The 25217-nt window shown below is 39.9% G+C and overlaps 1 protein-coding gene across 2 annotated transcripts in view; it reads right to left on the bottom strand.

The window, feature by feature from the left end:
* Window positions 1–3407: 3407 nt before the first annotated feature.
* LOC140647919 (cadherin-6) overlaps window positions 3408–25217 on the bottom strand; it is a 106405-nt gene continuing 84595 nt past the window's right edge. For both annotated transcript variants that reach the window (XM_072853132.1, XM_072853130.1), the window contains 6 exons: window positions 22663–22916; window positions 16698–16834; window positions 11941–12062; window positions 11017–11134; window positions 10680–10931; window positions 3408–7054 (listed from right to left, as the gene is read on the bottom strand). In XM_072853132.1, the coding sequence (XP_072709233.1) occupies window positions 6564–7054; window positions 10680–10931; window positions 11017–11134; window positions 11941–12062; window positions 16698–16834; window positions 22663–22916 (1374 nt within the window). In that variant the 3' untranslated portion in view covers window positions 3408–6563. The remainder of the gene's footprint in view (window positions 7055–10679; window positions 10932–11016; window positions 11135–11940; window positions 12063–16697; window positions 16835–22662; window positions 22917–25217) is intronic.

Here is a 25217-nt window from a genome sequence, read left to right as displayed (position 1 = left end):
CAAAAATCTTATTGCCCGCAAATGTCCCTCTGTGCTGAGCAGTGACATGATCCATCCGATGCTGAGGCTCCCTTGGCACAACCAGGGGATGACATCGCAAGAGACTGTGTGGCTGGAGCATGCCAGCAAGTAAATCTTCCCAGGTGGCAGCATCAGTTTCAATTTATGCTTGGAAGTATTTTTAATTAAAAAAAATCAATACCGAAAAGCATTTATTTTAAGGGTTTAAAAATCACAAATCGCAATAGGAGTTTGCCAGATTGATTTCGCTCAGTAACACAGTTAAGATGCACATAGCATTTATTATAAGGCCTTCCTTTTAAGTTTAATTTTTCAAAGCAATGAAAGTAATCACAGAATTAAAACAGTACAGTGATTCTGAAGAGTTTTTAATGTGTCAAAATCCAGAATATTTTGTGTTTGCAGTGTTGTTTCTTTGTTATGTTCACCTGAATGCTTAATAATTCTATACATTTGTTTCTTTAATAAACACTAAAGTAATAGATTGTAGAAAACTAAAAGCTTATAGAAAGAGTCTCCAGGTATATTTACATAAATAGTGCAGTCACATAGGAAAGGTCAAAAGCCCATGGGAGTGGGAAGGATTTCTCTATATGCTGGACTTAAGCCTTATTTGTCAAATTGACTTTGTGGAAGGAGAAATTTGAAGTTAGCAGCTCCTTTTTTCTTTTTTCTTCTTCTTATTTTGTAAAGAAAGAAAAAGACACATGCAGGAAAAAAAAAGTAAGAGAATGTTCTGTAAAGGCTCCTTTGAAATCCAGTAACTCTATGCATAATATGACAGCTTTGTGGCTTTTAAGTGCCACGGGCCTGCCTTGCATACGGCTGATTACCTCCCCCCACCCCCCCATGCAATTCACTTTCTGTTCTTCTTCCTGAAACCCCCAGTTCTCTGACTCCTATACTCCCTGTGACCCCAGCCATGGTTTTTGGATACCTACTGCTGAATTTTATGAACTGTTCAGGAAAGTGTTTAGTGTATGACAAAGGCGGGTCTGGTCTGAAAAGTGTAATATTGCAAAATGATGGGCAGGATCAAGATTCTTAGCTGTGCCTAAATAAAACTACTGAGGGGAGAGACTGCCATAAAGACATTGCATTAGCTGCTGTGTTTTTTCCCCTCCTGGAGAAATGCATGAGGCTGTAGATATTAAATATGCTTTTGTTCCTCTTCTTTCTTAAGTACAGAAACAATCTCTAAGAAAACAAGCCTTTCTGAAGACTAAACTGAAAATAAAAAAGTTGTGCCTTTGACATTTATTGGAGGAGGCTGCTGTTTCACAGGTCTAGAGGGGCTGGAAAAAAAACTGCCTTTCACAACTTACGACATCGTTCATACTCATTGGAAGTAGCGTAATGACTGTTAATTGGTTAGCTCTCATTTGGCAAGGGACCTCAGACTGCAGTGTTAACTGAAACACAAACGGGCAGGGGATGGTAGCATCCAGCTGGGACAGTGATCTTCTGAAACACTTCAATATTACTTATAGCCAAAGGAAACATGGGGAGATTTAAAACAGATGGTGTCAGGAAGACCTAACATGGTGGTGTTCGCAGTGAGTTACCTGCTCAGAATCACTGTCCGTAAGTCACCCTGCAGAAGGCCATCAAGATAGATCTGCTGCAGAAATTTAACACATTTTAATAATAATCATATCAAAGGGACTTTCTTTCCTAGAGATTTGCATGGAAATGGCCTGGATTTAATTTGCTTGGTCTGAAAAAGATGATGTCTGTCTTCCTATCCATGCAAATCTCCCTCTGGTTGCTGTAGGAAACCTGGAATTGTTATAGGTGACTATGCACTGTTGCCCCTGCTCAACATGGTTAAGTCTGGCTTTGAAACACGACTTAGCTTCCAATGGTCATTATTTCCCTTCTTTTTATTGATACTGTACATGTGCAGACACACATTCCTAAAGCCATTTCTCCCTGCTCTACTCTTTATGACCGTTCTGCTTTTTATGGTACTACAGATACTCAGTTAGTTGGTTTTTGTGGGACTTTTTTGTTTGTTTTGTGACAGAGAAATGGAAATGTTGTGCCTTGTAATGTAGCCTGCTACCTCCAAAACTGGATTATTTGAAGGTTGCCTCTCCCACTCACATTTCCCAACTAGGAAATAGCTGTCCATAGAATGAAGTAAAACTTGACAACTAATGAAATAAAAAATATCAGTAAAATATATCCATTTCTTAGGACAAATTTAGAAAATATTGGTGTTGGTAGAGGTGGAGTGTTCTTCTACTTGTAATCTTTCCCAGAAATTTTTTTTACCAGCAATAACTAAAACACACAGACAACTTGTTTTTCTCATGGTTAGACAGTGTATCTGTCTATGTCAGGTTTGGGAACACATCCCAGTCCTGTGGTACTGTCAGTAGAGCCCTGTGGAAACCCCCAAATTCCCTTGTTCAGAGCTTGCTGCAAGTTTCTGCCTCGGCTCTCTTCCAAGTGCTTGTCTACACAGAGAGATGTCCTGGTACAACTGCATTGGAGACATGTGCTGGTGCATCTCCTCTGCTGCGTCTCCCATACTGGTGCTGCTGTGGGACAGAATCATTTTTAACCTGAAATAATCATTCTTCTGGAGTAAAAAATCATTTTCTGGGATAAAGTGGCTGTTTTGGCAGTGGGATGGAATAGCTGTACTAGAAACCTTATTCAATTTCAAGTGTAGAGATGTTATTGTTCTGCAGTAGCAAGGCTGGAAACGTCTCCCATGTAAACACGCTCCTGTTTCATGTTAACTCCTTGGTGTTAACATGAATTCCTTGGTATCTTTTAATAGCCCCTCTGTCGTTAGATCAGATGCTTTTCCAAATTAAAAGCCAACTGCATTGCTCATCTCCCTACCTGGTTTAACTAAACTTCCTAATAATATTTCTTCTTCTCAAATAGGTGCAGTTGTAAGAAGAGCAGGCTTAAAACAGCCTTGAAACCCACTTCATAGCCCATAGTCTAACACTTGTTTATCTATAAATGACAATTCTAGCATTGTGTGAAAGCATTGTTAAATACTCATTTCTATCATCTAGCACGCCGGCATGCAACAAGGTGCAAAGAAATACTACTGCAAAGTTTTGTATTCACTGCAATATGGCACTTTCAATATTTAATATGCAGTACTGATTTTATAAATTGCACTTTGTGGTACTGCCAAGCAAGAAGAAAAGACAGAATTGCGCTCTTCTTGCTGTGTGAGAGATGCTAAATCTGTCTAATTTGCAGGAAAAAATAGACCTTAAAACCTAGATGCATAAATAATAATTTGGATGCGAGTTTGTCTTGAATTTTCTTAGAAGAATCCATTTGCTATTCAGGCACCATATTTTTGGTGACATAACATAATTTTATATATAATATATTTACACAACAGGCACGAGTAGCCACTCTCTATTATTTACTGTGTCACTCAATGGACAAGATAAAACCAGCTTTCAATTCAAAGAAAAAAAGAAAAACAAAACTTAAGCTTGGGCTGCTACTAACAATCACTAAATCAGACAAAATCACTGTACAAACATAGGAAAATAGTTACAAGGAGATCAGTGATCCTCCTGTCTTGTTATTCCACCCCAAGGAGGGACTAATGCAAGCTGACCTGCAGGGTAGCCCAGCCCTTTCAGGGTGCAAGGTTCGTCTTCAGTCAAGCGATGGTGACTCCCTATTCCTTGTGAGCTGGGGATGGCTCGCAGGGCCAAATACGCGTGAGTTTCACAGCCACCTCTGCCGTCCCCTCGGCACACAAATCTGTTTCCTCGGGGCCTCAGGAGGGGAAGGGACGGTTCGCTGGCTCGCTTTGGGCGTCCAACTGGACTCTGAGCTTGAGGCAATTTGCTTGAGGCAAGTCCACGCCATGAAGGGCGAGACACAGGCGTTTGTTAGGGAGCCATTCGGAAGAACCCCCGAGGGGTACGCTGTCTCCACTCACTGTATGAGGAGAGCAGCCTGAAGTGAGGGACCCGTGGCAGGCGGTGCTGAGCATCTGCTGTTCCTCCACATATCTGAAATCCAGATGGTCCCTCCTGTGTGCCAGAGACAGGTTTCCGACAGATTGCCTCCTGGATGCTCTGATTTCAAGGAAGCCATGAAGACTTGCAAAGGCTTTTATCATCTTAAATTACTGAGGGGCCCTCAGGAGGACATAATAAGGGCCTAGTCATGCCATTGCCATTGTGACGGGCATTACTGGCTCAGCCCCCCAAGCGTCAGAGTTGGGCACCTCACTCTGCTGGACTGAAGCACCGTGAGAGGTCTCCATCGGTGAGACTGGGGGCTCAGGACCCCTTGAAACTCTGGGCTCCTCCACTCTGAAAACCCACCTAATAAATCATGCTGGGTATCTGCAAGCCATTACCTGCCTTGCCCTAAACCTGTAAATGTGCAGTGCCCCCCACTGCGAAGGAGTCCTTCCCAGTCCCAGCTGGGCACCGCAGCATGGCTGGCTCCACCTCTTCACTGTGAGCTGGTTCACGAAACCTGAAATTATGTCATCATGCTTGTAAAAGTCTAATACTCGGGAATCTTACTGCTCTCTTTATTTAACTTTCTAGGAGTAATGAATTCCAGAGATTAATTTTTAATCCCTTTTAATTTTCTGTTTATTAACTTTTTTCCCTTCTCTCTTTATTTTTAGAGTAAGTTGGAGCTGTTGTTTAGTTTTCAAACTGTTTCACTTAAGATGCGGGGGAGGGAGAAAAGTAGATCCATGCCTGTAATTCTGGTATTAAACACTATTTCAAAATGAAATAAATGAGATTAGTTATGTATGAGGTATATGGAAAAAAAAAAAAATTCCTTCTTTCCTTGGCATAGTGCCATGGGCTACGTCCCTACTTTGGGACGCAGGGTGGCTTTTAGCTCCTGGAATTGGACATGTCCCATGGCAGGCCCTTAGGGTTTTCTCCAGATAGCCTCTCCTAGATGGCTGGATTTGAAGAGCAGCAACTGCATGCATTCGACAAACTAACAGAAATACTGAGTGGTGCACAAGCTGTAAAGAAAATTGGTTTGGCCTGAGACTATGGCATCTTCCCCCACCCCACCCCTGGACAAAAATTACTTAGCTTGGCAAAGCAGATAAACACACACAGAGAGACTTGTGATTAAAATTTTACCTTTTGGTGAAGTCTTTAACAACCCTGGCTAAGTAGTTTATTTAAAAAAAATGAGTTCTAGTTATAAACCCTACTTTTCAGGCCACTGGAATGACAATTGATTCTTGCTCACTTGTGCATTCAGGGCTTGAATCTGGAAAAAAAAAAAAAGAAAACAACCACCCAAAAGCATGAGAAATTACTTCTTCTGGCAGAATGCCAGCATTTTCCATCTCTAAAGCATTTTCCAAATGACTTGTATAATTCTTGCAACATCCTGATGAGGTAGGCATTATTTCCCCACTTTACAGATAGCAAAACTGGGCAGAGAGTCAGTCAGTAAGCCACCCTGGGCATCCAGGTAGAGAAGGTCAGGACAAAAAAAGCTCTCTTTCCTCCTTTGCAGTTGCTCCTTTTGCCCCAATGGGTGGCAGTCACCTTGAGGCTACTACTCGCCTCCTGCACATGAGAACGGGCAGAAGTAGATGGATATGAAAAGCTTGACTCCCACCTCCCCAGTGCAGTGGCCATTACTGAACTGATGTGCAGGTAGAGGCCGACCGAAAAAGTATGAAGAAAAGCACAGTTATGATCTGCTCCTTCCTCCAAGTCATGATCTAATCTGGAGCTGGTTTAGATGATTTTCCTCGTATCACAAGGCAATTCTGGGTTAGAACTGGGAAACCATTGAAGAATTAGATATTGGGGCTACTGACCGCACACACATGCACGCACACACATCTCTCCAGCAATGCTAGGTCAGAAGAATATATACATAGCAGTCAATGAACTATATATATGTGTGTGTTAGTATGATTCAGTGCACTGGGGGCAATGGCGAGTTCTAGAAAAACACTTAGATTTAAATGACCATTAGGCCTTTCTACCCTCCTCATGAGTAAAATGCATGTTTGATGTTTTTTTCTCAACTTACTCTACTTGTATAATAAACCTTCATTCCATCTCCACTACTTTTGACTATAATACATAGGGTAAACTAGGGTACCTCATTACATTGGGATGTGCAATACACAATCGACAGAGCAGTCGTCTGAGCTGAATAGTCTGAATACAAGTAAAAAGAGCAAGTGAGCTTAAACAGTAATATACTCCAATTTACAATATAAGCAGAACAAGTAAAAATATTGCTCCCCATCTGATCCTTTTTTTCCCCTCCACTACTGCTGTGCCTGTAAGATTAGCTTGGTAAACTGGATGCACTAAAAAATAAGAATTTTGCCTCTTGGAAGCTCATAAAATGATACTAGAAAAAGTTTTCTGACGGCTGATCCACACAGACTGCAGTCATTAGACAATCTGAAGGGGTAGAACAGAGAACCCTTTCACACAGCTGTGGAGAAATAGAAAGAAATAGCCACTTCACATATCTCAATGCTGTTTCTGAAAATGAGGAAGGGGGGAAAAAAAAAAAAAGACAACATATTAAGAGTCTTTGTCACTGTCCATTGCACCATACATATCTGCCAGCTTTTTAAACCGAGGCCCCCAGTCACTGAGGTAATCGTAGTCCTGATCTCCGTCTGTAGTCACCGATTCCAAGGAGCTGAGGGACTCCGCCACAGAACCATTACCTTCGTACGCGTAGGTTGCTAACGAGTCATACGGGGGTGCCGTTGGATCTGTATCGTTTTCCTTTAACCTTTGGTTAATGAAATCTCTGACATCCGTGTTATCTCGTGCTGTTGCAGTCCGCCGTGGCATAAAAAGTGTTTCCGGCACAATGTCTCTGCGTAATTTATTATCATCTATGGCTTCGGGATTCCTCAGTGTGCCGATATCAAATGCCTGGGTGTCTTCCTCTCCACCACCTTCATCATTATAACTGACAATGTTGTCTCTGATGTCTTCTTTGGAAATAATCAAAGGCTCTTTTTTCCGCTGCCGTCTCAGTGCTGCAAACAGCACCACTGTAACTGGAAACAAAAATAACAGGGAAAGAGAAAGGGAAAGGTTTATCCCTAACTCCATTAAAACCCAGACAAAATACTGTGCCTCTTCTTGAATTTGAAGTTTTAAAAGATGTTTTGCAAAACTGCAAATGCGCACATCAGGTTTTCAGACTGTGCTTGCTCTGCCTGTGAGTACCTTGGGAGATGAAATGGCATGGATATGCAGTAGAAGAAAGGAGATGTCAAGCTTGTAAGAAGCCAAGTGGAGAATCTTTTTGTCAGTAGGCACATTTTTTACCCAGAGTCATATAGCAATTTTGTTGCCTTGAGAACAAAAATAGTGCCATGAGAGTTGGGAAGGGAGAAACACTTTCTCCAAAATAAATAACATCAGGTGTTATTTACCGTGAACCCCTGGGACGAGATGCAGCTTGTGCTATGGACAAGGCTAGTATGTACTGGGCTATGCCAATGCAAAGCTGCATTTCAAGGTAAGTAAATCTATTCTGCTCTGGAAAAAAGCTTGGAATGTGGAGTGGATTTTCAGCCAGCACAAAGTCCAAGTTTTATTAACTTCCCTGGCTTGTTTTTACAATGTACATCACCTCAAAAAAGTACATGGCTTATATCTTAGACTGATGAAATATGGTAATGGTATTATTTAATCTGCCAAAGGCATGAGATTTCTCAAACAGATAATTTTATGCCTTTCATTCTAAAGTGTGTGTGTGTATATATATTTCATTTATTTGGAGGGCAGGAACTCCTTCCAAAGCCCTGATCCAAATTTAAGTATTTTTACTCAATAATGATCCCCAGTACTGTTGGAGAATCCCCAGTACCGTTGGGCACAGAGGATACAAGGGGATAGGTTCAACACACTATTTCCTTTAGAAGATAATTTCAGATTTCTTAGCTGGATTCTACCTTAAGATGGTAAATGACTGAATATTTACAAGTGAACAGCAGCAAGGAGCCAGGATGTATTGCTACTATCACTGTTGCTTTCGTAGTCTGAGGTCCACAGTGCCCAGTATTTCAGCTCTGCTGTGCAAACTCTGAGAAGAGATATCTTGCTGTATAGTTCTTTTGTAACAAAGCAAAGCAAATCAGGAAATGCCTAAACTCATTGATATGAGATGATAAGGTGGTTCAAAATTATCTTTCATGTCAGCTGTGTTTCTAAAATGGTTTGTAAGTCAAAGCACAGTAACTGTTAAAGACTTTTTTTCACAGTCACTTCCTCATTTGTAACCCTGTTAAGGGCAATGCCAAGGACTAAGGACATCCCCAACCAAAATTTTAGCCCATTGAAACTTGTCTTTCTTAGCTTCCTTCAACAGACAAAAAGCTGATCTTTTTTTTTGAATCCTCCCCTGCAGGATTGCTTAGAGCAAGATGCTATCTGTAGGTGTGCTCAAGCATATTGTGGAAGAGTCTCATACTCTTTCTCTCCATTGACTATAGAGGGATAACAAGAAGATAGGATAAAGTAGGAAAATGCTCTAATTCCTGCTGTGTCTTTACCATAGGCATAGCGTGAGTAAGGGAGAACATCTGTTAATATGAGTTGAAAGGAAATAAGTGAGGTGGTGAAACTGAAGGAATTAGGATGGCTGGTTCAGATGGTGGAAGCTTCAGGCTCTCACCCTAATGATGAGGATTTACTTATGGTGTCATGTAAGGGTCCTTATCTGAGTGATGCTTCTTTGTGCTGCTGTGCAAAAATGCAGTAAGAGAGAATTCTCTTACTTAGGAGCATAAAGCTGTGACACTATGTGGGAGGACTGGGGAAAGGTCTATGTGAGAGAACAGAGATAGCTGGAGAAAATTTTGGAGAATCTGAAAAACATGGCATTGAATTTGAATGGGCTTCCGGAATAGCGACCAGTAGAATGATCTGAGAAAGCATAGGAATGATAGTTTTTACATGGAAGGGTTACTGAAGTATCTCATTAACAAAAAAGGTGTTACAAAAAATATGCAAGGATGAGACTTTCATAATTATGTCACATCTCTGATACTTGGGTTTTCTTATTTTGTTCTGAACTTGCAGGCAAAAAAACCCATGAGAAGTTATATGTTAAAGTATATCACCTTTATTTGCATGTCAGTGTTCAGCAGTATCTGAGGCCTCCTGATAAGCCACTAGACTTACTCAAACTGCAAATAAACCTAGCAATTTACAGGCATTTTTTGTTACTGCTAAACTTTAAGTTGTGGTTCAGGTCTGCCCAGAGTATTGTTTTTCACTCAGTAGTGGTTGCACATGCAAACCCTGCAACCAGCCTGAAAATAGAAAATTATATAGCTGAGTTAATTGAAAATCTGCTTATGGTGCATGGTGGCGTGAGCAGTAATTGACATAAAGTGCTGCTTAGCACACAGAATCAATTATTTTCGATTGACATAAAACAGGAAATCGTTTAATGTCAGATTGATATTAATGAGCACAGTTGTACTAATGAGTGCAAGACTACCTGCAGCATTAGATTTCTTTTTCTGGTAAGGAACTTGATACAAAGTGAGCTCAGCCCTTAGAGGCAACAATACCATGTTTTGAAAAATGAATTTAATGGCAAATTAAGGGTAAGATTGTTATTGTGGGAATCTTTTCTGAAAAGGGATAGTGTTTATTTGGGCAAGCCATGACTCTATTTCTAAAATCTGAGAATCACAACATGGTCTTTGACTCATCACTGGAGAGGGAAATTTTGTTAATAGTAAAGATCAGGATGATTCTGCAGTGGTGATGCAAGGAAGATACAAGTATGGTAGAAAGAAGTGGAGTCACTGAGGAAACTTTTTCTCCCCTGCTTGACCCTGCTGCTGTAAAATTGGTCTGACTCCCTTCTTTCCTGGCCAGATACTAAAGGTGTACGTAACATGTCCCTGAGAACTGCCTGTGTTGTATTGTACAGTTCTTCCCAGATGAATATACTATGGCTAATGGCCGAAGGGCCGATTGTCTCTGATATATAAGAGGGGTGGAACCCGAGTGAGAGGAATGTGAGAGATGTTGTAAACTGTCCTTATTTTTATAAACAAATAAATGTTGACCACCTGTAAGTGCTGTAGCCAGAGATCTGTACATCCTCCACACTCAGGATCCAACCTCTTCATATTCACAGATGCCTGAAACGGAGGACCCTGCAGCTTTTGAGAGAGTGCTTTAGTCGCCACCCCATTTCAGCATCTTTTTCCACCAGAACAGAAGCACTGAGACTTGTTTCTCCTCAGTTTAGACACAAGAAGTTAATTGTTTAAAACTAAGTTATCTGGCCTCCTTCTATGCTCAACAGAAAGAGACAGACACCTGCAGAAGGTCATTAGTCTGGTCCACCTCAGATTCCAATAAGGGGATGGGATGAATGTCTCTCTACAGCTGCCTGTCTCTTTTCGTTGACCAGAGGGTGGAACCCAGCTCTTTCCTCTTGCTTGGACATTGCTAACTTTTAGATAACTAAGATTAGATGGGATGTGTTCTATACACCGTATCTGTAGCAACCCTCAGAAGAGGAGATACAATAATACAAATGCATGACAAGACAAGGATATCTTTGCTTTGGTCTTGTCCTAGCCTTGGTATAATCACTTGTAGCAATGCAAAATAACCATGAAAGGAACAAAATGACTCTGAGCTACTTACCAAGTAATATAATGATACAGAGAAGAATGGCAATAAGAGCCCCAGTGCTAAGACCAGTAGGATGAATCAAGGCTTCGGCATTACAGGACAGCATCTTTCCTCGATGGTCACAAGCACATACTCGAATAGTCACCGTTTCAGTGCTGCTCTGGATAGGGTAGTCATTGTCTGATATTACCACGGGCAAGAAGTAGGTACTCATTTCATGCCGGTTATATCTGGTTTTTCGGGTAAAAATCCCTGCTGTGTTGTCTGGAAACACAAAGCATGCATTAAATCTTCATCTGAAGACTGAAAGCAAGGAAGAGATAATAAAAAAGTTTTCCTAGAAATTCACCTCTGTTGTCCTGTAGTGTAAAGTTTGAGCTGCTGGCTGCCTCGGGAGCTAAGGAGAATGAAAACTGATGTCCACTGTAAGAGTCATCTTTATCAACAGCACTTAATGTTTGTATGAGCTGAAACAATAAGAACAAAATTATCTTCACAGTCAGTAGACCTTATGCTTATTTATGTACTCTAGGATTGTAAAGCAATCTTCTTGTATTCATTTTCTTATCCTGCTTTAAGGCAGCCGATGCTGCTATGGCAAGCTTAAGAAAAGTGATCCATGTGCTGCTGATGCTGTTTAGGATCGCCATGCTATTGTAACCCATACCATCAGCGAGTAACCTAATGAATTTGAAAGTTGGCAGGAAAATCATGTTGAATTCAAGAGCAACCTTTGGTTGATGCCACTCCAGATGGGTAGGAAACCTTTGCATGTGACAAGCAATAGAGATGAAAGGTGAGACAGTCCAAGCTGACTGTATATTTATCTACCCAAATCTCATGTCACAGGAATTGTTTGGCTGAATCTTCCAAATTATCTGCTACTTTGAACCATTTAGTAATAGGACTGGTAGAGTGAGAGTTATCTGGCAGGAAATAGTTATATCAGAGACAGGACCTATAACAGTTACGGACCTGAAACTGTTTTTTGAAGGAGGCAGTGGAGGTGCCTGAATAAAGCAGAGAATCACAGAATGAAAATGAATCAGGGATAACAAGGTGCAGTACAGAAAACAACAGTGTAAAACACACTGTCACATTAGCTGCAGGAATACTAAGTGTAATCAGATACTGTGCAGCCACTGTTTAGTTTAATTTTGCAAAACTGACAGTTTGATGCAATGCAAAGTATACCTCTTGATGAGGTGATGCAAGAGTAGTAGCAAAACTCAATTAATTTGGAATATTTTCTTAGTACAAACAGACAACACACCTGTTCTGCCTTTGCATTTTCACAGACGAAGGTCTCGTAAAACATGGCAAACTCTGGAGCATTGTCATTTACATCCAAAACCTTAATGAACACTGGGACACGGCTGCTTTGTTTTGGGTTGTCTGAAATGATAAAACCAGAAAGAATAGAGATTTTATTTAGCCCAGCTACTAACTCAGTGCAGGAGAAGAAAAGGACAGACTTAGGGGCTCGTTGCCTTAATTCTTCTCACTCACAACAGTCCACATATATTCTGTTGATTTCTGGGGAATGTGTTATGGGGTGAATTCCACAAAATCATGCTGTGTTATCATTAGTCTGATTCTGTGTAAGCTATACAGTTAAGATTGGGTACGAGTCCAGGATTTACAAATTCCTTTGAACACTCCAAGTACAATTATGAATGTATGTGTGATATATATATACATATATATAAAATACGGGATTTAAATGAAACCTATTTATTAACCTAACTGATACAGTTTGGTGGCAACAAAGTTTCTAGAACATAGTCCCTTCCTTAACTCTGAAACAGGAAGACTGAAGAGTCATGAAGATGGGATTGAGTGTTTTTTTTCCTGTCCACCTGTTATATATAATATTCTGTCCCCTACAAATCTCGTTACACTGTTCCTTAAGCTACCACGATTACCATTATATTATTTAAATAGTAACCACAGCTGTGGTCACAGATATTTTCTAATTTGTTGTGAATTGATTTGGCTGATATTCTAGAGTTAACACTAAAATGTATCAGCTGAAGAACATAAACACTATGTAGAATCTGCAGATCCCCATACGTAAACATGCTTTTTTCCCCTATAAGGACTGTATAGTGCCAAGAGATTGAATTTGACAATGATATTCCTGAGCATAAAATACTGATGAAAATATTGTCATCTTTCTAGATAAAAATGAAAACATTTGGAAATGCACCACACTGTATAGACTATTCCTTTTCCTGTTGGACTATGGGTCCTGTTGGACCATTCCTTTTCCTGTTGGGGGGAGAGAGGCTTTAGTCATGAAGATACACAAAATAAGGAAGAAAGGCAAGAGGCAGGAACCTTGCCTAGCAGCCATGAATGGTGAAATAGGCAAGATTCTGAGGCAAAAAGTCACATCATAACAACCATTGACTCCTAAAAGGTACAAGACCTGCCCCCAAACCAATTTGTAATCACCAATCAGAAGGAAACCAAGAGACATTGCCAGGGCTTGATCTGTGTCCTTCGTGCTCCATATCACACAAAAAATGATCTAGGCCAGGTCACCCAGACATACCCACCTCAGTGCCTGGGAGTATGTGGGTGTGGGAGTATGTGAGAGAGTGAAATCTATGAGGGAATGAGTGTGATTGAAATTAGTTTCATTTAAAATAAATACCTTCGCCATCCCTTTCGTGAGGGCTCACACTGAGTTTTGCTACATTAATTTCCTACCCATGTTAATGTAGTTTATTAATGCATTTTAACCTATGATTCAAGTGAAAAAAATAGTGCAATAAAATATAGCAGATCTAAGACTCTGTATGCTTCTACAAGCATTCATTATAGTAGCTTGTTGAGTTAGGCTTTAATAAAAGTCCTATTACTGTGTTTATCATACTTTTATAAATTTGAAAATGTCTTCTCCAAAATTGGCACTGTATATTTGTATTACAGAGCTCAGTCATTTGGACAAAATATTGTGCTCTAAAGCTCCACAGTCCCATTGAAGTTAATATGATTCCATCAAGCATAAACCACTTTCTAATATGAACCATTGGGCTAAATTCATTCAATGTATAAAATAACAGTTTATGTATAATATAGACTAGGATGAATTTTATGCTAAAATACATCAATACAAATGTTGAATTTTTATAATAGGCAGAAATCAAAGGTACTCATTTGAAGTCGCAGAACTATTGGCAAGACTATATTATAAGGGCATACCTTTCTAACAAATACATTCAAATATATTGGCAAATGTGTTTCTTCTCCTTTCAAGAATTACAATTGTTTTCTTTCCTGCTTTTTGAACCATGAACTACATATTTTCATTTTACTTCTAGGTGCTTAAGATCCTCACAATTTACAATGATACTGTAATAAATAGAAGCTTCATAAAAACTCTATGTTCTATGGACATGGGCCTTTTTTCCAATTTAATGGAAATGTAAGTTGAAATATATGTATACATCTTTAAGTAATTTTTTGTCATCTCTCAAATTGTTTTTGCAAATTAATTGATGTAGGTTAATTTGTTTGCATTATCTGCATATATTACTGCTGGGCTCTCTCTCCAAAAAAATCTCCATAGACTCAATGAACTGCTTAAATCTGTTCATCTCTATAGTGGTATGTTTTCTGTTGAGCCAGCAACCAAACTGTTAAAGTTGTTTTGGTTTTTTTTTAAAGCAGCCTCAAAGTCCTGCCAATGTTTGATTTACCCTTAAGTGTTAAGTAAAGAATATTTAAAATTACTCTGGGAATTCTCTCCAGTAAATCAGCTGTAATTCTGCAGCTGTGTATCAGTAGCCCTGTGTACTGAGTTTTATTGCCAGTTTGCCTGCTGACTATGGCAGATGTACTGATGCAGTGTTTCACCAACTATTTGCTTGCAACATCCACAGCATGATTCTCCAGGCTGCTGAGCAACTGCAGCTCATACTGGTGAAAAAGAAGAACATTAAAAAATGACACTACCTACACTTACTGACAATTCTAGACAATTAAAGGCAAAACAACTTCCATATTTTCAATTTTTTCTACTGTAAAATGAAATCAAGAACAGTCATCACTGAAAGGTGTTTCTCTTTATGACATCATCATTTTTTTTTAACTTTTTTTATATCAAAGGGAGCACCCATCCATCTGAATGAGCATCCTGCCTGTAACTTGACTGGATATTTCTTTTAGATACTTCAGTGAAATATACCTGGAGTTTGATGTGATGGTATGTCACTGAGAGCAATCAGTGATTAGCTGGAATTTAGTGGAAAGGGACTTTAGCTAGCCTTGCTGTTTTTAAAATTGCTGGTTTTAAAATTACTGGTTTTAGCTAGCAGAATTAAGCAGTGGTGCTTTCCAGTCTAATCTCTTGACACTGAAATTAGTGAGGTAGCCTGGATCAGATCAAGGCTTGTTTAAACAGTAGCTGCATTTCAACCAAGAAAATTGCCTTTGGAAGGCATCTACCCCAGTTATGCCAAATTTGGTCTAGGCTCAGTGAAGCACAGCCTGGGAAGTAGCTTGTTGCAGCCTGGAAGGATTCAGACTAAAGAGAAATGGTGATTAAGACAGAAGCCTGTATCAGACATAAAAGGTTTAGTTGGGAGGGTTTGGCCTAGTAGAAGGTCTGTCCTTAGGGGAGGAGGCAAGGAACTAAATGAGTATTTTGTATAGATGCTAAGTTGGTTTTCAGACAGTATACAATTTTCTATACTGTATATTATTTCAGCTCTGCTGGGATCAATGCAAGTGTGCTTCCTAAATGTTCTTGCTCTTCTTTCCTTTTTAGGTGTTTATTTTTCCCCTCCTCCTCTACCCAGGGGCTCAATCTGTAGTGTACAACTCTTGACCCTAGATTATCTCTTCAAAGACTTAACAGAAACACAAACACCTGACTAACAGTCATCCAGAAGTCAATGTTTGGTATGCTGAAACCACTTACCTACCATTAAAAGGTGAAAACTTTCAAGAGAGGGAGAAAACTATTAAGAAACATAATTTCTGTAGGCTCTAGCCCACTACTCTTTTACGTAACCCCATCTTCTTGCCTCAATAATATTGTTTCACATCAGTTTTCAGTTATAAAAAGACCTACAGAATAAAGGAAGCTGGAGTCAAGTACTCCTTAGTTACACTCTTCTCACTGTTCAGCAGTTGATTGAGCCATATACACATACACACAGCATAAGAAAGTAGAGCTTATATTGTTTCAGATTATATTTAAAAAAAAAAAAAGCCATTTAGCCTGAGTTGCACAAAGACTTTGTGATGGTCATAGAACTGGTGTTTATATTAGATCTATCTACCATTCCACCATGCTTCACAATCACAGGCACTGTGACTCTGCAAAAGCAAATGGAATTGCATTACCTAATATTTGAGCATGTCCCATGCTTACAGTTAATGTATTAAAATAACGATGATTGTTTATTAAGGCCACCTAGCATACATGTCCTTATCTAGATCCCTGGCATTTCTGCTCCTAAAATCAACATGACTAGTATTACCACAAGATTACTTCTTCTGAGCAATCCTAAACTACATGACAGACTGATTTGTAACTATAGCTCATAATTTCAAAGGACATGAAAGAAGTTAAAAATGGAAATCCTTAAAACTGATTAAGATCTGGGCACCTAGCTCAGCCCAGCCACCTTAGTCTTACTTGAAAACATCCAGCCTGTGCTATATTCAGTCTGGATCAGACTGAATTCAGCCATGGAATGCAGTTTGGCTGTAAACCATCTTGCTTGCTGCATGCCAATTTCAGAATTCAACAATCATGTTCAAAATTAAAAATTACTGATTAGAAAACACAGAATTGTTACCTTTCCTCCCTGCTCAGCTAAGTTACCTCTTCATGAGCTGTGTCCATAGTAAACACAAAACTGCAGACCACCTCTTGCAGTTTCCGCTTCTTCATTAGTATTGAGTGGACTATCCATATAACCTGACATCTGTCCAGCCATGCTTTTCACACGCTCAGCTAGAAGGCTAAATTCATTACATCAGGGACAGCAGTGGTATTTAGGTTTGACTTACTGATCTCTGCTGCTATTACTGTAATGTTGTGCCATAGCAGTGTTTCCCGGTCAAGGGGTTTTGAAGTAAATATCGAACCGTTTCCTGAATTGATGTTGAATACTCTGTCCATATCAGTGTGTCGATCTACAGAGTACCTGCAAATATAGAGACAGGGGTTAGGAGAATGCTTTCTTTTTAATTTCGGTGTTCTTAAACCATTTTCTAAGACCAGACATCAAACAGCTAGTAAATGGGATTGCCTTTTGTTTCAGTGCAGGCTTCAGAGTCTTCATATATATTCACACACAGAGCTAGGTCTGAGCTACTGGATAATGACACATTGGAGGTTTGATTTAGAAGGTGGAGCATTGTCACTGAATAAATGAATTACTGTGGAATTTACATACCTCTGAGAATCATCAAAGCTTTGTTTTTAGTGAAAAATGTGAAGTCTGTGTCCTGAAAGATATGAAGATTATTTTAAGGCTGAGTTGGCTTTCCCATTATAAAACCCTCTTTTTATGGTTTGATATCTCAACTGTTCCAAATAATTTCTGATATAAAATTTGACAGCTGGGGTGCATTTTTGCCTTGCACTTCCCAGCATTTAAAAAGACTGCCCCCACCAAACAAGTCAGCCTGGAACAGAGTTTCATTATTCCATAGTACATATCACATAAAGGTTTGCTGTGATTCACTAAAACTAACATGCTCAGCCCTGCTTGATGGTATCTAGATGTGAAAACGAATGCTAACAAGCTCTGGAGGAGCTCAGAGTCTAAATACGGATTCAAATTTTCTATCTATCTGATCTTTTGCTTTTTCTGCTGAACTGAATCCAACTTTAGAAGCAGAGCCCTCCAGTTCATGGGAGAGGGTGCTACGCCCTTGATCCAAATACTGTGACTTGGTTTCATCTCTCATGAAGAGAAAATTCTTGCATAAATTACAGAGGTTTTGACAGAAATATATCTCTGATGTTGCTAAAGCAAGAATGCAATTGCATTATTCTGCTCTTGTTTCCAGCCCAAATGTGTGCTGATGTACAATCCAGGACAGAGCCTTAGGAAGCCCAGTGCGCTCCCTTGGTTCCCTTGTAGGCCATGTTGATGGAGACAAGGCAGCTACTGCTGTCTCTTGTGTCCAGACAAGGATAAAGATACGGCTGAGCTGGTATGCAGTCCGATGAAAACTGTGCCAGGAGAATGACTGGCAGAGTTTACTGCCACAACAGAACTGAAGGGAATGCAGAGGCTGAAGAAAAAATTCCGTTCCCTGCTCTGCCCTAGGAGCAGCTGTGTGACACGTCCCTTATTCTGCACAGATTTCGCAGTGCCCTTGCAGTGTCTCTTAACTTCTGAGAAAGATCTTGCATGGACAAAGGAGGGAATAGAAGAGTCCAGTTGAAACATGTGATTCTGACAAAGGTTTAAAATGAACTAACTAGATAATTATCTTGTAACTGCATTTATTTTTCTTCTTTGCAAGTAAAAAAAAAAGGGATATAATATCCACAGCAAATTAGACTAGTCTTATTCTGAAATGAGAATTGTAGTGTAGCTTACCTTCCTAAAAAAACTATAGCAAGTATTAATTATTTACACTAAATTGTTTTTCTTTTTCCACATTATGGAAACAGCCAAATGAAATTCAAAGGTACTTGCACAAAAAGCTAGCTTTTTTTTGTGGGACTTGCATAGGCACACCTTGCTAGTTTTTCAGGAGTTGATTTAGTTTTTATTTGTTGATGTCACTTGACCTAACAGTACCGCAATTTCAGCTGTAGTGTCAATAACCTAGTTCCTTTATGCAGCATTGTAACGTTACCATCAGCTTGAAAAGAGTATGTGAGAAGGTATGTAATATGCAACGCTGACTGATGGGACAGCTCCAGCAAGCTGTGTTGTTTTGTCCAAATCTAAATAGTACATGTGAATTTGTTGACTTAGCTGAAATGTTTGATGGAAACAAGTTTATACAAACCGGTCTGACTCTCTCATATTTTGACAAAGTAAGTATTTGATATAGTAAACATTTCATTTTAACTTGCATTCATTCAGGCTTTTATATGATATAATGTTGGTATTTTGTGAATTCAATTATTTTTCAGATATTCTGTATCTCATTTCCATATCTTTCAGCTGAAATACTTTGGTATTTCCATTTTGCAGTAAATCTAGATTTTGCATTCCTATTTGAAATTAAATATCAGGATTTTCCATAGATTAGCTGTTCCAGCCAACTGTAATAGTGTGATTCAGGCTCTTATTCAGCAAGATATTTAAGTAAGCAACTAGCTTTAGGCATGAGTTTTCTGTTTGTTGTTTTTTTTTCTTCAATTATGCTTTCACTCATGCTTGATATTAGTAATGGACTTAAAATATCTTACTGCCTTAGTGCATTTTAATGCCTTGGCATATTGTAATCACTATCTTTACTTTGTAAGATTTCCTATATTCAATATGTGGTGCACTATCTGGAAGAAATTAAAAAAAAAATTGTTCTGGACTTCTTCTAAAGTTACCAGAGCTGTAACATTGAGGACTTCTTCAAGATATTAAGAATTTTAAAATATAAGTCCCTGTAAAACTGCATGTATATTCAGTCACTTGTACAGAGCAAAGTTAAACTCACCAAAAAAAACCCCAAACCAAAACCAGAGAACAGCTTCTTAATGAAATGTTAATTTTATTTCTTCATATCCAAAAGAAAATACATACAAGGTCAATGCAGTTAAAGTATATTCTAATTATACCACTAACACTGGTCTAGAAGGATGATTTTAATAAGCTAGACTGTCACTTCTGTTTCTCAGTTTGTATAATCCAGTCTCTTTTGATCAAGGACTGTTAATTATGTTGAATTGGTGGTGATTGTGACTTATGGATCATAACCTAGTAAGAATTAAGCAGACAACATCAAACTAACTTTTACATTTATTTAATGAAATTACTGGTGTGTATTTGTCAGATTTCAGGACCTCATCCCTTTCAAACCTTGAGGAATTGACAAGCTAGGAAGTTAAAAGGTATCTATGTAGATTCCAGTCGCTCCTTGTACATAAGAGGAAGAAGGGGAGGGTGAAAGAGGGAATCTAACACATGCAAATATGTTGTCAGTAAAATACACAAACAAAATTAAGCCTTACATTTGTTTGCAGATCATTTTCATCTGGGATACTTTAGTAAATCAAATCACAGCAGGGAGACAGTTCCAGTGACTGATGAACTTCATTATGCCTCTGAGGAGTTACTATAGCAAAAAAACTCAACTAGCAATTTAAAAAGATCTGATGTACAATACAGCAGTGCCAGTTGCAGCATTATTTTTTTCAGAATGCAGTGGTTCATAATATTTCTGTTTAGATCAAACACAAGCAGAATGCAAAACTCTTTTTTTATAACACAGCTGGACAGTAGAGTGTTACTCAGGAGTGTATTAATGTCATTATGCATGGAAGCATATTCAAATATAGCCAAACATCTACTTGGTGTATTTTTGTATTTTCCTAATGTCATGTCACAGCAAAGTTTATTTATAAGGGCTGGACTGATGAAATGTAGCTCTGCCAGTACACAGGTCATGAATGATTATGCACTCTTACAACCAGGGCAGATATCCGCTTCATATTTTGGTATTGCTTCATTGTCTTCTGATGTTCAGCAGCTTGCTGTCTAATGTAACCGCAAGTCCGGGAGATTTGTGGGTCAGGAAAGGATGTGTGTGTGAATTTTTCATAATGCATTTTCATAATGATATTGTGAAGGTTTCCTTTAATGGAAGATCAAAGGGGCTTTCATCTAACAGAGTTAGGGCTCAGTTTGTTTAAAAAGAGAAACCTTCACTTGAGCAGAGGAGAAAATGGAAGGTTTTCATTGTAATATCAAGTGTCTAAAGATTTTATTTTTAACTGTCAAGAAAAATTGACAAGCAAGTGACAAGTCATATATATTCAGTCTAATTGCATCTTCCCTGAAGCTTAGAGTGAAAATCGGATTTAGCATCTCTATTGCATGATGAAAAAAAAAAAAATCAACCTGTCAAAAAGATGCAGACTCAACCCGTGCCCCTAAATTCTAGGAGATACTCAAGATATTAACACCATAAAATTACATTTATTGCAAGCTAACATCTCTCAAGCTACTGCTCTCTGCTGATTTCCTTCCCCTCTTACTGATTTTCATGTTTCTTCTTGCTGTTTTTATTTCTATTACTCTAACGTCTTCCTCATTTTTCTTTTTCTTCTCTTTTCACCTTGATTGTTGCATGCTATTAGAGTATAAAGGAGACAAGTTTTCTGCTGCACTGCATCAATTTTGACACCTCTGCTAAATTTTGCTCAATAATTATCTGATACTTTAATATGCAAAGTATCTATACTGTATTAAATAACTGCCCTTTGAAAGAGGTAAGTTTTTGCACACACATTCAATTAATAGAAAAGAGCCAGTAGGCAGTACTCAACAATGAATAGCATAATCCCTATCCACTGTAAATCACTTATAATTAGGAGCTGGTGCTGGTGTAAAATGCAAATGGTTGTAGTTATCACCACAGGGAAACAGAGGGAAGCACTCCCCTCACTCTTCAGTGCCATTAGATATAAAAAAGGAGGTTCGTATGAAGACTGCAAGGGGCCTGGGTGCCACCCCAACCAGTTTTTCATCTTCATGCTAGCATGCCCATGAAGACATGCTATAGAAGGTGTTCAATTCTGTCCCTGGGCTTCACCAAAGCCAGCAAAACATTATGTTGCTCTTTAAGTTACTATGCTCTGCCAGTCCAGAACTCCATATAATTGTTGCATGTCATGATACAAACGAAAGCAAACCTTAATTAAAATTAGAAGGCTTAGTCTTGAACAAGAATTCATGTGCAGGGCATTGCATGTAAACTGAAGACAGAGACGGTTTCTGCCAGAAATGTTTTAGATCTAATTTCTTCATCTAGGAAATTAAGATGATAATATTTACCCCTCTCACAAGACGAGCTGGGAGCTTAAAACTTACTCATGCCTCATAAACATTTTAAGATATCTTGATGAAAGATAGTTGTTTGCAGAAGTGCAAAGTATTGATGGATTGGATTTTTATTAAACCTGCATTGTTCTATTTTGATCTTAAGACTACTATTGCATTTCCAAGGTGCCCAACCCAGAGACATGCTGAAAATTGACCTGGTTTTAATATTTCTGTATTTTTCATTTCCTCCTCTTGCTGCCTTCTCAGTAGCAATGAACTTTAATTAAAGCATACAACTATTAAAAAGTTCTTTTATACTCTATCCAAAATGACTTAAGTACTTCAGTATGTTTTCAAATGTACTGAAACAATGTACCTGTTAATTTACAAAAAATGAAGGCTTAGGTTTAGCTACTCCAACCTTAACATGTCCTCCACTTCCTCTAAGACTAGTTTATTGATTCATGGCAAGTGTAATTTATGAAGTCCATGAGACTGATTCTTAACTTACTAACCTTACACTGATAGAAGTGAAATCAGAGTCTGTGTGTGCACATGAGCTGCTTTTAAGGCATTTCTACTTGCAGTTTAGAGAAGGTAAACGTGACCTCTGTTAAGCAGATCTGGACGGATGGGAGAAGAAAGGGCTGCTGAATCACCCCCCTGTCATATAGCCAAGAGGATGTACTGCACTGCACTGGAAAATGTTAAAGGTGGAAGGAGAACACTAACATCTTCTAAGTGCTCTTTTTGCAGTAAATTCTTCCATGGTAGAAATAACCACAAACATTAGTTACTGAAGAGGATAGACTGTAATTCAAGATGAAAGGACAATGCAAACACAATCACGCATACCTAGATATGCTCAAGTGTGAGAGATCACTTACCATCTACAATACTCCGTATTTAAGCATACCTGAACAATTTCATTGTTAAAAGTCATTTTTTTGTGTGCTGACATGAAAAAAGCAAAATTAAAGCTGTAAAAAATTTACGCACAAGCTGAAATAGGCTATGCTTACTTGACAGGGTTCTTGGCAGCATCTGGATCCTGAGCAGTTACTGTTCCTATTACGCTGTTTATTGGAACATCTTCTTTCACTTCCATTATGTATGCTGGTCTGCTGAACATGGGGGGTTCATCTACATCCTCCACCTGAATTCTGACTGTAGCTGAGTCCTTGAATGGCCCCAGGTAGAGGAATCGAGGGTCCACGTGAGTATTGGTAGCTTCTACTTTCAGAATATACAGGTTTTTATTTTCAAAATCCAGTGCCTGGGAAGAGAAAAAAAAGTTTGAGAGCTCTGTGGGGATTGCTGTGGCTTGCAGCCAGATCACAGAATCATAGAATCATAGAATCAGTAAGGTTGGAAAAGACCTCTAAGATCATCTAGTCCAACCGTCAACCCAACACCTCCATGCCTACTAAACCATGTCCTGAAGTGCCACATCTACACGTCTTTTGAACTCCTCCAGGGACGCTGACTCCACCACCTCTCTGGGCAGCCTGTTCCAATGCTTGACCACCCTTTCAGTAAAGAAATTGTTCCTAATATCCAATCTAAACCTCCCCTGGCACAACTTGAAGCCATTTCCTCTCGTCCTATCGCTAGTTACTTGGGAGGAGAGACCAACATGCACCTCGCTACAACCTCCTTTCAGGCAGTTCACAGAATCACAGAATCGTATAGGTTGGAAAAAACCTTTAAGATCATCGAGTCCAACCGTAAACCTAACACTACCAAGACCATCACTATACCATGTCCCTAAGCACCTCATCCAAACGTCTTTTAAATACCTCCAGGGATGGTGACTCAACCACTTCCCTGGGCAGTCTGTTCCAATGCTTGATAACCCTTTCAGTGAAGTAAAATTTCCTAATATCCAGTCTAAACCTCCCCTGGTGCAAATTGAGGCCATTCCTTCTTGTCCTGTCACTTGTTACCTGGGAGAAGAGACTGACCCCCACCTCACTACAACCTCCTTTCAGGTAGTTGTAGAGAGTAATAAGGTCTCCCCTCAGCCTCTGCTTCTCCAGGCTAAACAACCCCAGTTCCCTCAGCCGCTCCTCATAAGACTTGTGCTCTAGACCCTTCACCAGCTTTGTTGCCCTTCTCTGGACACGCTCCAGCACCTCAATGTCCTTCTTGTAGTGAGGGGCCCAAAACTGAACACAGTATTCAAGATGTGGCCTCACTGGTGACGAGTACAGGGGGACGATCACTTCCCTAGTCCTGCTGGCCACACTATTTTTGATACAAGCTAGGATGCTGTTGGCTTTCTTGGCCACCTGGGTACACTGCTGGCTCATGTTCAGCTGGCTGTCAACCAGCACCCAGGTCCTTTTCTGCCTGGCAGCTTTCCAGCCACTCTTCCCCAAGCCTGTAGCGTTGCATGGGGTTGTTGTGACCCAAATGCAGGACCCGGCACTTGGCCTTGTTGAACCCCATACAATTGACCTCGGCTCATCGATCCAGCCTGTCCACATCCCTCTGCAGAGCCTTCCTCCCCTCAAGCAGCTCAATACTCCCACCCGATTTGGTGTCACCTGCAAACTTACTGAGGGCGCACTCAATCCTCTCATCCAGATCATTGATAAAGATATTAATCAAGACTGGTCCCAAAACTGAGCCCTGGGGAACACTGCTGGTGACTGGCTGCCAACTGGATTTAACTCCGTTCACCACAACTCTCTGGGCTCAGCCATCCAGCCAGTTTTTTACCCAGTGAAGAGTACACCTGCCTAAGCCATGAGCCACCAGCTTCCCTAGGAGAATGCTGTGGGAGACAGTGTCAAAGGCTTTACTGAAGTCCAGGTAGATAACATCTACAGCCTTCCCCTCATCCACTAGGCAGGTCACCTTGTTGTAGAAGGAGATCAGGTTGGTCAAGCAGGACCTGCCTTTCATGAACCCATGCTGGCTGGGCCTGATCCCCTGTTGGCCTGCACATGCCTGCTGAGCGCACTCAAGATGAACCGCTCCATAATTTTCCCCAGTACCAAGGTCAGGCTGACAGGCCTGTAGTTCCCCGGATCTTCCTTCCTGCCCTTCTTGTAGATGGGCGTCACATTGGCAAGCCTCCAGTCGTCTGGGACCTCCCCTGTTAACCAGGACTGCTGATAAATGATGGAGAGTGGCTTGGCAAGCTCCTCCACCAGCTCCCTCAGTACTCTCGGGTGGATCCCATCCAGCCCCATAGACTTGTGAGTGTCCAGGTGGCACAGCAGGTCGTTAACTGCTTCCTCCTGGATTATGGGGGGTACATTCTGCTCTCTGTCCCTGTCTTCCAGCTCAGGGGGCTGAATACCCTGGAGATAACTGGTCTGACTATTAAAGACTGAGGCAAAGAAGGCATTAAGTACCTCAGCCTTTTCCTCATCCGTGGTGGCAATGTTCCCCCCCCGCATCCAATGAAGGAGGGAGATTCTCCTTGGCTCTCTTTTTGTTGTTAATGTAATTGTAAAAACATTTTTTATTATCTCTTACAACAGTGGCCAGATTGAGTTCTAGCTGGGCTTTTGCCTTTCTAATTTTCTCTCTGCATGACTTGATGAGAACCCTGTACTCTTCTTGA

Source organism: Ciconia boyciana, chromosome 2 (genome assembly GCF_034638445.1).
Source record: "Ciconia boyciana chromosome 2, ASM3463844v1, whole genome shotgun sequence".
NCBI lineage: Eukaryota > Metazoa > Chordata > Aves > Ciconiiformes > Ciconiidae > Ciconia > Ciconia boyciana.
This window is presented reverse-complemented; position numbering and strand designations above follow the sequence as displayed.